We start from the raw sequence: 11,933 nt of genomic DNA, 5'->3' as shown, positions 1-11,933 counted from the left end.
CTCGGTTTCTTCACCCTGCAGGATATTCTCCCTGTACTGGTGGATTTTCTACAGTTGCAAAAACATGCAGTCAGAAGTAGTGGTGTAGTAGTCTGTGGAAAACCTGAGATGGGCTGGCAGCCTGTGGGATCTCCTTGTTCCTTCTCACTATTAAAGTGTGAAAAGTTGACACACCAGAAATTAGTGTGTAAAGCACATAATTGTTGCATTATTACGTAGTCATAACCTTTTTTTCATTTCAGTAGTTCTTTGACATTTTTTAAATGAAACTCTATTAAAATACAAAACCATTTTAGCTCAGGTATTATCCCCCCCCCTCTTCTATATTCTCACCCTCTCTTGTTTTTCTTCCGCATGAGCAAACACAATACAGAACTGGCAGCACTGCACAAGCAGCAGCAGTGTCAGTGAACAGTGGAATGTGTGTGTGTGTGAGAGCTGGAGAGCTTCAGGAGTATGTGTGGTCACTGCATTAGGTCTGCAGCAGGGTCCGTACTTCACCACTTGATGTGTGAGTGGGTTTCGTGTTCATGCTGCTCTGTGTGTGTGTGTGTGTGTGTGTGTGTGTGTGTGTGTGTGTGTGTGTGTGTGTGTGTGTGTGTGTGTGTGTGTGTGTGTGTGTGTGTGTGTGTGTGTGTGTGTGTGTGTGTGTGTGTGTGCGTGTACATATTTGTGCAACAACTGCAACCACACATGGCGGCGGCCCCTTGATACCAAAGACACGTTTTGTGCATGCCACTCTCCTGCTCGGTTTGTGTGAGTCGGTTTGCTTTGCTCCTCTGAACAAACAGCTCTGCGTGAGCTGTCGACTCAGAGCAGGTGGACGACTGAGTTTCTGGAGGAGGAGAGTATCTCAGATTTATTACCTGGGCTGTATTGCATCTCTCAGCAGCCCCACCAGGAATACGCACAAAAGGAGCTCAGTACGACATTGAAATGCACAGTGAATTGCTCCAATAGTGAGCTACCATTCTGGCACATACTGTAGTTACGATGAAACTGTTTAAAGCCAAATTGATAGCCTCAGGGATGAAGGTTTAGAGTACTGCTGTGCCAATACACCAATTAACCAAATTTAATCATCATAAAGTGTTTGCATTATTTCATAGTCAATCATGTTACATGACAATATTTGCCAAGATCCATAACATAAATTTGATAAAGACACCCCCTGCCAATTCAGAATATATGCCCAGTCACCCCTAAATGCTGCTCTAAGTACAGTTTAAAAGCAGCAGCATCCCAGAAGAGAAGGGGGCGGGGATTCACTCCTCTTCATCTTCCCCCTCCCCTTCCTCCTCTCCCTCTCTCATTAATGAGCAATCAGTTAAAAACTTTATTGGTCCCTATTGGCTTTCTCAGCACATTTTCCTCCCTCCTCTGTTTCTACTAACCATGCACCTTGTTCTGCCTGTACTCGCTTTCGCTCTGCATCCTCTCCAGCTCTAAGCCTCTGCAAAGACCCCCCTTCCATCTCTCTTTCTTCTTTTTTTTTTCTCCTCTTTATTGCTGTGCTTCATTACCTCCATCTTCCCTTTCCTCTCTCTGGCTCGTTCTCCTCTCCTTCCCGCCTCCTGCCCTCTGCTCCTGTGTCCTTTTAGAAACTTCGATCGCGGGGGAGGCGAGCCGAGGCAGAGAATAGAAAATCTGATGCATGTCCAGAGAGTAGAAAAGACGAGACAATTTATTTCACAATGTTTACAGCTCAGTCCGTCACAACTTATTGGCATTCAAGTGTCCAACACTTCTGCAAAATGTATGTCATGATTCACATTCAAAGCTGGGGTCATGAGGATGATATTTTTCTGCATAGACCTGAGTGTGTGTGTGTGTGTGTGTGTGTGTGTGTGTGTGTGTGTGTGTGTGTGTGTGTGTGTGTGTGTGTGTGTGTGTGTGTGTGTGTGTGTGTGTGTGTGTGTGAATGGATGGATGAGTGGAGGTGTGTGTTAAGATAAAAAGCCTTGTGAAAAAGGATTCCTAGAAAAGCTGACATGATCTATGAGTCTGAACCTCATCAATGCCTGCACAGGAAGACAATACTGTTTCACATTAATAAAAATTGGAGCTTTGAAATATTTCTTTTAGCTGCATTTTGCTTTGTTTGGATAATCATTAGTGTCTTCCATAACACTGAAATGGCCACGGTATACAGTATAATGTGAAGCTAACACTGTTGTTGAAGGTGATGCAGAGATTAATCTCTGATATAATCATCCCATCACAAGAATGATTTTCTGTTTTTAATTTCTGGAACTGGGCATTCATGTGTAAAAATACTGATCGCAACGATTCTGAACATCCTATTAACTTAAAAAATCTTGAGAAAACAAATTAAATTAAAAATGCATCGCAGTGGTTGCAAAATATGTGTACCGCAGTATCATTTACATTTGAGAAAATGTGCAACAGAAGACTGCACAGAGAAATTGTTCTGTGCTGTCATCAGAAAGTCCCCTTAGCGTCTCCATTGACAGTTGATGCAAGCTCAGCGAACAGGAAACCTAGTCAGTTTTAATGAAACTGTGAAAGTCTTAGCTGTTAAAGGAATCCTGCTTGAGTGAAAAAGCTCTACCATTGGACATGCAGCACATCAGCGTAAAGTGTTTCTACTGAGCAACTTTATGTCGCATCTCTCTCTATCTATCTCTCTCTTTCTCTCTCTCTCTCTCTCAGCAGTACAAATACTAACACTTCTGGGATGAATTGACTTTACAAAACTCTTTTTTGTTATTTGTCAAGGATTTAGCGGATGATTTTGTCAGTCCACAAACCGCCCACTCGAAGATCAATAAAACATCCATAGAAACCACAGCAAAAAGAATGTGAGCAAGAATGTGAGTAAATGTGAGCACGATCCGGTATATATTAGAACACATGAAATGAAACTGTAATGTTTCTAAATCATAGTCCACTCCACATGTTACTTGGACTGTAGCAGGAAATATTTGCTGTTATTTGTCCCAGTGTCATTAACAGCAGTTGTGCTTCCAACAAATCCTTATCTGTGTTATACTTTAACATCCCCTTCACTCTCAAATGTCTGTTTGTGGCCTCTCAGAGGAAGTCTTTTGACAGTGCTTCTCCAAAGTTGGGTGCAGCCATCAGGATAGCGATGGTACAGATGATGTTGAAAACACTGAATCCCACCAGGCACAGGCGGTCGATGACAGCTGCAGCAAACTGCCACTGCTCCGCCAAACTCAGCTGCCGGTCCTGCTCACGAACACGCTCCACTAAGAACTGCACCTCCACCAGAAGAGCCTGCAGCTGGTTGTCCACAGCCACAGACCGCATCACGCTGCTGTGGGTGTGCATGACAGCTGATCTCCCTGCTCCTGATCCAGCCTCTAAAGCACAGGGTCCAGAGGATGCGCTTGATGGGTCAGGGTCAGGGGACACTGGAGGTTCCAGCGGAGGGTTCCCGAACTTGGAAGATGGGAGGTGGTGGTGGATTGGTGTATCTCCAGCCGGTCCTCCTCCTGCTCCTGCTGCACCCTCTCCCTCTCCTCCACCGGGTCCACTGTTAAACCTCCCATGACTGGTGGTTCTGCTCCTCTGAACTGGCTCCAGTTCTGCGGTAGTCTGGAAGGTCTGGAAGCCCATGTAAGGCAGATGACCATTAGGCTGGGAGTGTGGATTGGGGCTGGGATCTCTGTGGCTGTGGCTGGGATTAGGGAGGATAACAGCCTGGGAGTTGGGCCTGTGAGGCAGTGAGTGTGGGAGAGGGTGGTTGAGCTGGGCGAGGCTGGCCTGCAGGGAGTTGAGGCTCTGCGGCAGGATGGAGGGCACTGGGGTGGGGATGGTGATGGTGGTAGTGGTGGTGGTAGGAGAGGACAGGGTCTTGCTCTGAGAGTCTGCCTGGCTGTTGGAAAGAGTTGGCTCCGCTCCCTCGCCTGGACGCTTCATCCGCAGGAACCAAGGAACCCACTGCAGCAGAACCAAGTGCACCTGACAGACAGGGAGACATATACTGATGAAAGACTTAAAGAGCATAGATGCACATTTAAGCTTAAAATCTTCTGCATCCCATTTAATCACCATGTTATTAAATTTTTTTTTTTAAATCAGTTTAAGAGCATTGCAAAGATTTGACCAATGCTTGGTTTTCTAAACCACTAAAACACTCATACTGCACTGGCTGTCTTTTAACTTTATATTTGATTTTAAAATGTAATATTTAACTTTTAGCTATAATACTAAGAATTCCTTACAAACCTTTATGTGATCTGAGATCCAGAACTCAAGACCAGGGGTTGTCGAGCTTTGAAAAGCTGGAATCATCTGCTTCGCTGAGTCTGGGTCCTCTTTTAAATCACTTCCAAAATCACACCTTTATCATGTAATTTGACCTGATTTTAGCTGATTAGGATAGTTTATGTTATTTTTTCTATTTTATTCCATTGTTTTTAGCCACTTTAAGCTTGTATTGTTCTACTATGATTTCTCATGATATTTGTTTGACCGTTGTTTTCAGTGCCGTTCAGAAAATTGCTCCATGAATAACATTTATATTTTATCATCATTGTAGCTCACCCAACGCGGCATGTGCCCACTGTCGGGGTTGTGGTGATGGAACTGGAGAACGATGACTGTGGCTACTACTGACATCCCAACAATCACCATGGTGCTGGCAAAGTACTGACCTGTGACAGAAGACATTTTGCTCATAAGGGTGCAGGTAATCTGTATGCTATGAACAGTGTCAGCGTGCCTAAAAACCCACTAAAACCCACAGATACACACATGTGCCCTGAGAGAAAAAAAACAAACCAAAACTGACCTATCAGTGGCACAGAATCTGAAGTGGCGGGCATAATCTCTGCAACCATCAGCATGAAGACTGTGAGAGAGAGCAGAACCGTGATGCCTGGAGGCAGACCAAGACACCAGGGAGCCGTGGGTTACAAAGAAAAGAGAAGAGAGAATTCTTAAGAGACAAAGTACATGCGTACACTTAGTGGAACAGTATATTTTGTATGCTGCACTTGACTTCTCACCACACTCATCTGTCTTCCTGACACACCTTGGAAAACTCATTTGATTTTTCTCTCTCATCTTCCCTCTCGCCTTTTCTATCTTTGTCTTTCCTCTGTCTCTGCTTCCCTCCATCTCAGCCCTCCTGACACCACACAAATGTTCTGTATACCTGATTGAAAGCTGTGAGTGAAAAGTGAAATAGTGAAAGTGAAGTGGAATAAGTCTGTGATTTCACAAAGAAATTGTAAAGAATTTTCAGCTTGAAATATATATATATATATTTTTTTTTATCTCATAACAGATGCATCTCGAGTTTCCCCATTTTCTTATTGTTATGTCCATGTTCTTCTCCTCATTCCTCACCGAGGCTGATCTTCTCCCCGGAGTTGGCAGGGAGCAGGAAGACCAGCAGGGTCATGGAGGAGAGGAGCACACACGGCACGAGGAGGTTGAGAGCGTAAAACAAGGTCCTCCTCCGCAATGTCACCACAAAGGTAACGTCAGGGTAAGGCTCTGCACAGCAGTCATAGAAAACCTCATGACGACCTCCAGGGACCTCTGAGAGGAGAGGGACAGACGCAGCAAAGGAGTCATTATAATTCGGAAAAACAAGACAGCTGAGAAAATGACACATCTCTGAAACTCAGTATAACTAATGAAGTGTGTTTTGTTGGAACTGCTGAATATTTTTCACTGAGTAAAAAGGAAATGGGAATTTAAAGAGCTGTGAGACAAGAGTGTAGAAATCTGACTTATTAAAATTATGGACTGTTTCTGCAGGAATTATGTTAGCATACTTTAAGTGCCTGAACGCGCATAAAAACATCAAATCTAAAAGTGTATTGTCATCAGATTTTCATTCAATGAAGTGTTCATACGGCACAGTCCCAACTTCTCCTGCTAAAATCTAGCTACACATCTAAATATAAATCTAATTAATCCTTATGTCTTTACAGTTACATTAGTGTATGACAGTAATGTAAGCACAGTTACTAAGCAACACAGTTTGTCATGCAGGGGCCTGACAGTGCGTTTTACCCAGTAGGTCCCACTCTCCGTTGCGCATGTATCCTGATACGTCCGCCTCCTTCATCTGGATGTCCAGCAGCCAGCCGTCAAATGACCAGGAGCCAAACTTCAGCTCACAGCGCTGGATGTCAAATGGAAACCATTTGACATCCACGTTACATGTGCTGACGAATATTCCTTGACAAGCAGGAAAAAAAAACAAACAAAAAAAAAAAAACAGGAGAAAATAGTTCACAGTGAAAGGAAAGTAATAGTTAATTAAAGTAAAATGTAATAGGGGAGAAAAAGTTGATTAAAAATGTTGTTTGGTGCAGCGAGCTGGAAGTAAGCGAAGAAGAAAATATTTGATTGCAGTAAATATTCTTGGGATGAATTTGCTGCAGCATGACTAATGCATGCGTGTATTACGGAATGACTGAAGACAGTAGTTTGGTTTTGAGGACAAGTGCTGCTTAATAAAAACTCACCTGGAGGCAGATACTCACAGAAGCCGCTGGAGTTCACCAGCACATTGGTCTTAAAGGTGGCATCGAACTTGTCATGAGCGCTGAAGGATAACAACGCAGTGATGAGGCAGGTTAGAGCTCAGCGGAGGCCACTGTGTTTTGTGTGCGATTATATGTCCACGTACCTGTTGTAAAGCAATATATCAGGTGTCCAGACTTGGTCGGGAGTGAAACGGAGGTTCTTCACTCCAGGATACTCTGATTGGTTCCACTGGAGGTAGTGGTCGTACCACTGCTGAGAGACACAAGCACAACATACATAATGAACAAAAAGCGCTCAGATACATACACACAGGCACACATAAGACACACGCTGTCACTGTGGTTTTCCATATTATTGTTACTTCGGTTTATTCTGTCCACACAGCTTGCAGAATTTTCAGTACACAGATCAATATCAGGTTATTAATGTTTTTCATTGCACTCACCATCTGCAGCCAGGCATTTGTGGTGAGGATCTGATTCTTTTCATCCTTTGCACGATACAAAGCAAAGGGAAGAGAGAATATGTGATTCAGTTATTTAAGGATAAGCTCACACGTTTTAACCCCGTGAAGACAAAGACAATATACTCAGGCACCATTTAAGGAGATTTTAGTCACTACAGTTGTTGCTTCCATCCAAGATCCCTGTCTAATATGACTCCATTGTAAGTGTAGAGGACAAAATCCACAGTCCTGTTCTGTCTTGAAATACGTTCCTAAATTCAGCTTCAGCTAATATAAGCATAAGGTGTGATTTGACTAATTCACACGGATGAGGACTCATGTTAATTCCAGCTGAACTCTTGAATGCGTTTTTACATTGGGGCTGCATTAGAAGGGGATCTTTTCATAGCCAGTAATTGCAGCAACTAATAACTCTTTAAATGTACATGTGGGCATGTGAGTATTGTTTTAAGATAGCCTTGAAAAAAATTGTGTTTGTATGCATTGTGTGACTGCATGAAAGTCTGCAATTACACTACATGCGTACCACATCCATGACCTGCATTAGAGTAAAGGAGAACTGAACAGTGAGAGTCTGGGAGTCGTTGGCCACCGGTCTCTCCATGGGGTTGTAGTCCCTCAGCAGCTCCCTGAGCAGAAAGCGCTGGTGAGGACCCTGCACTGATACTGAACGGGTTGATGGAGGGGAAGAGAGAGGGTGGAAAAATGGGAGAATATCAAAAGAAGAGAAAAAGTGACAGTTAAAGTCAGGAAAGATCACGAGAAAGCACTGAAGGGAGGGCTACAGCAGAGAAACGGTGTGATTACAATGACAGTTTGGGAAAAATAGTGGTGTATAATTTGTAGGCCAGGTGAATGAAAGAGAATAACACACACACTAAGTGGACATGCTGCAGTGGAGGTAAATCAAAGGGTGGGTTTTTAGAGGTATAATTGGAGGTAATGTTTCAAAGATGGTGTTGCTCTTAAAAGAGCACAAATATATGTATTGGAATTGATGAAAGAGAATAAGTATTTGTGAGAGAAAGAGAGGAGAAAAGGCAGGAAGAAAAAAGAGAGAGGAGCAAAGAGAGAAAAAAAATCCCTTCCTCCTAATCAGTTACGTCTCTGATTGATCACCAGCAGACAGTCAGACTCTTTCCACTGCTGTAAAAATGTCACTTTCATTCTATGCAGGAAATAGTGAGGTCATTAAACACTGAAACACCCCAGACAGACAGACACAGCACTCACGACGATGAAAGCGAGGAGCTCTCTCTCTCTCTTCGCCCTATAACTCCACCAAAGGCTTCGATTCACTCTTGATTCATTCTCCACAATGTGATCACCACGATGTGGAGGGGGCAGCTATATCGTTGGCGGATTGTAACTGTAACACTGGAATTGTTCAAAAGCTACTAGGTACTTAAAATAGCTCCACAATCCCTGTTCTGCAGCCAAACAGTACCTACAACTTTTCAAACCACATACAGTGAAGTGAGAGTGCTACAGTGAATGCTCTGAGATTTATGCACTCACTGTGTGGTGTCAAATCTATAGTCACTTACTGGACCATAATTAATATCAATATGGCTCCACAGATGGTACGCCTATAATTTACATGAATAGTCCCTGGTGCCCATAATGTCCAGGCGTAGTAAATTAACCTCTGGCAGCCTCATAATCACCCTTCTCTTTCTTTCAGCATATCTATCTATCTATCTATCTATCTATCTATTTATCTATCTATCTATCTATCTATCTGTCCATCTACATAAAATTGCACAGCTCAGTTCTCTTGTCTGCAGTAAAGATGATTACATTTTATACTGTTGCTTACTCATCATAAAAATAAATCTTTTTTTTGTGCGTGTGTGTCTGGCTGCACAACAACAGACAGTCTCTGCGTGAGCTGCTGTGCACAGTTGTGGAGCACAAACCGCTCAGTGGCACAGACACTGAAGACCAAATGTAGTATACAGCACGCAAAGCAAAACACACACTTGTTCGAGCACAGTTTCACTTAAAGCACCAACGAAAGTCACTCACCTCGGAGCAGAGTCGCGAGTATCAACAGCCAAAGAGCCACAGCCTGCCACATACTGCGTTCATCTGAATTGAACAGGAGAAAGAGTGGAAGAGGGAGAAATAGAGAGAGAGAGACAGAGCAGATGAAGGAGGATGAGAGAGAGAGAGAGAGAGAGAGATCCAGAGAAGAGAAGAGGGGTTGTGGAGAATAAGTGGAGAGAGTGTGATACCGGCAGTGGCAGAGCAGGGAAGGGAGGAGAAAGGGAGACGAAGAAGGAGCAGCAGAGACGGAGTGGGTGAGAAGCGCAGTGAAAGGAATACTCGTCTGAAGAGGAAGATGCTGTGTGTTGGAGTCAATCAGCTTCTGAGAGCCAGGTGTACCCCGGGCCACAGCTCATACTCACCCTTCATGCTTCTCTGCTCATCACTGCCTTTCTGATATGCACTTATCTGTCATCACATGTCAGTCATCGTCTATCATTTCACCATGGACCTATGTGCTTTTTTTTTTTATGCTTTTATGGATCTCAAGAGTGGCTTTGTTTTTTTGAGGGACTCTTATGAATATGGTCAGCCATCCAAGTAATGGTATTATACAGTAGCAGTCGTCCAGGTGTCTTTAACTCAATGTTTGAAAAGGAGATAGACGGAGGAAAATAAATATTTTCCTTGTAAACACACTAGTGACCTAGAAGGAAAGATTTCTAAACCAGTTGAAACATGTCTGTCCCTTTTCACCATCCAACTCTGTTTGAAAGCTGCTTCTTAAATACTTGAATCTGACATCAGCACATTCACAGAGTAATGCTGACACCCACAGGATAGCTTGGTAAAGTGCAAAACATCACTTGCCAGACAATCTGGGGGTAAAAGCTCATATGCACTGCACACCAGTTCTTTAGTCCTCTAAACGCCACATGACATAATAAGCTTGGGCAAGACAGCAGGTTATTCCAGTTCAGATGGTAATACCTATCATTGTAGTCCATTTACTCTATACATTTGAATTTAAGTATACAGAGGGGAAAACCCTGCTTCAGCGACATACTGTACATGTGTCATTTTGGTTGTATCACATTCCAGTAACACGTCGAAATTTGAAAACTTATTGCAAGTATAATGCAGAAAATGTATTCACAAGTATCATACGTAAAAGTACTTCATGCAGAAAAATGGCCTCTGTGACTGTTAGACTATTACATATTATATTTTGATTACTCACGCATTAATGTGTAAGCAGCATTTTACTGTTCATTCATACCTTATATGAGGCTGCAACTTATGATTATTTTCGTTATTCATTATTGCCCAGATTATTCTCTCAAATAACTGGTTGTTTGGTCGGTAAACATTCAGAAAACAGTGAGAAATGCCCTTCACAACTACTCAGAGCCCAAACAGACACTTCCACACTGTTTGTTTTGTGCAACCAGTAGTTTAAACCTCAAAATTATTGACAGGAAAACCACCAAACCCTACCATTTGAGAAGCTGAAAACATGTTTGGCATTTTAGTTTCCAATTTATTTTCTCTCAATCACATAATCATTTCAGCTCTACTTGTATCTTGTTTGGTGTTTAATCTGTAATAAGAAACATATTTTTTCAGATCTTCATATGCTGTGAATATGTAAAAATCCTCATTTGTAACTACTGTCAAATAAATGTAGTATAGAGTCAAAGTTACAATCTGTCCCTCTGGACTGTAGTGAAGTCGAACGTGGCATGCAAAGGAAATACTAGTGCCTCAAACGTGTACTTAAGGACACAACTGCAAATAAAAACTATCTGAGCCTTGCCGATGCGGCTGCGTAGTAAATCTGGGGTACATGAGCTTTCAAGCGAGAGAATAAAAAACAAGACTTTGATCACAGTGAGTCAGACTGGGAGCAGTTCTTCCCAATTATCAGATGAAAAATGTGATGACACTCTTGAGAGTGTAAATGGGGAGGGAGCAATAGATGAATGGAATAACACCGTGTGTGCAATGATATTGCATAATGCATATGAATGCATCCCTATAAAGAAAATAAGTGTCCCATGGGTGATAAAAGCATGTGATACAGTAGTCAGAGGTAGGAACCATGCCAACAGAGCATCGAGAAAGTACTGAGAGCAAAGCAATAGAATATAAAAGGTTGAGAGCTAAGGCTAGGAAAGTGATTAAGTCTGTAAAAGAAGAGTGTTGGAGAAGATACTGTGGAGGTCTAGGTGGGGAGACATCTGTTGGAGAAACATGGGCAGCAGTTCACCAAATGTCATGAGTTTTAAAGAAAAAGAGAAAGCCAGCATTAGAGGAGGAGGGAGTGGGCGCAGCAAGTGATACAGAGAAAGAAAACTGTGTGAGAATAAGTTTAAGGCTTTTCTCAGTGGAACAAACATTGGCAAGGAAGGTATATGGAAAGGGAATAAGAAATTGAGGCAACACATATCCAATCTTGAGGTAAATGAAGCTAATGCTGATGCTGTTAATCTATGTTTTACATTGGAAGAACTGTGCGGAGCTATAAAGAAAGGGAAGAACAGCTCCTGGAAAGGATGAGATAAGCTGTGAGTTGTTTAACAGATTAGGTGATGCAATGTTACATGAAATACTGGCTCTGATAAATAATATATGGAAAGAAACAACTCTTCCCACATCCTGGAAACAAGCATACAATTTTAAAACCAGGGAAAGATGCCACGCACGCAGGGTCATATACTGCAGATCTATTGCACTGACAGCACTGTTGTAGAGGGAGGAACACCATGTGCTCTTCCTTGACTCTGAGATAAAAATGTGATAAATAAAGAGGGAGTAGTGGCAGTGTTTCTTTACACTGAGAACGCTTACGACATGTTATGGAAGGACACGCCCATTATAAAGCTATATGAAGCAGGAATACGAGGGCACTTACGTAATTAACGTATTCATGACTTTTTGAAGGACAGAGTAATGCAGTTTTCTCTAATGGCACAGGTATTGA

The 11,933-nt window shown here is 42.5% G+C and overlaps 1 protein-coding gene across 1 annotated transcript; it reads right to left on the bottom strand.

Moving 5' to 3' along the window:
• Nucleotides 1-2,694: 2,694 nt before the first annotated feature.
• Nucleotides 2,695-9,344, bottom strand: LOC130171723 (neuronal acetylcholine receptor subunit alpha-7-like). Its single transcript, XM_056379834.1, has 10 exons — nucleotides 8,990-9,344; nucleotides 7,488-7,627; nucleotides 6,941-6,985; nucleotides 6,638-6,747; nucleotides 6,474-6,553; nucleotides 6,016-6,183; nucleotides 5,341-5,535; nucleotides 4,781-4,867; nucleotides 4,534-4,643; nucleotides 2,695-3,948 (listed from the first exon to the last, which is right to left on the bottom strand). The coding sequence occupies exons 1-10, from the start codon at nucleotides 9,039-9,041 to the stop codon at nucleotides 3,055-3,057; spliced, it is 1,881 nt and encodes a 626-aa protein (XP_056235809.1). The 5' UTR covers nucleotides 9,042-9,344; the 3' UTR covers nucleotides 2,695-3,054.
• Nucleotides 9,345-11,933: the final 2,589 nt, after the last annotated feature.

This window comes from Seriola aureovittata, chromosome 7, assembly GCF_021018895.1.
Source record: "Seriola aureovittata isolate HTS-2021-v1 ecotype China chromosome 7, ASM2101889v1, whole genome shotgun sequence".
Classification (NCBI taxonomy): Eukaryota; Metazoa; Chordata; class Actinopteri; order Carangiformes; family Carangidae; genus Seriola; species Seriola aureovittata.
The sequence above is the reverse complement of the archived record's forward strand: the minus strand, read 5'-3'. Positions and strand labels throughout refer to the sequence as shown.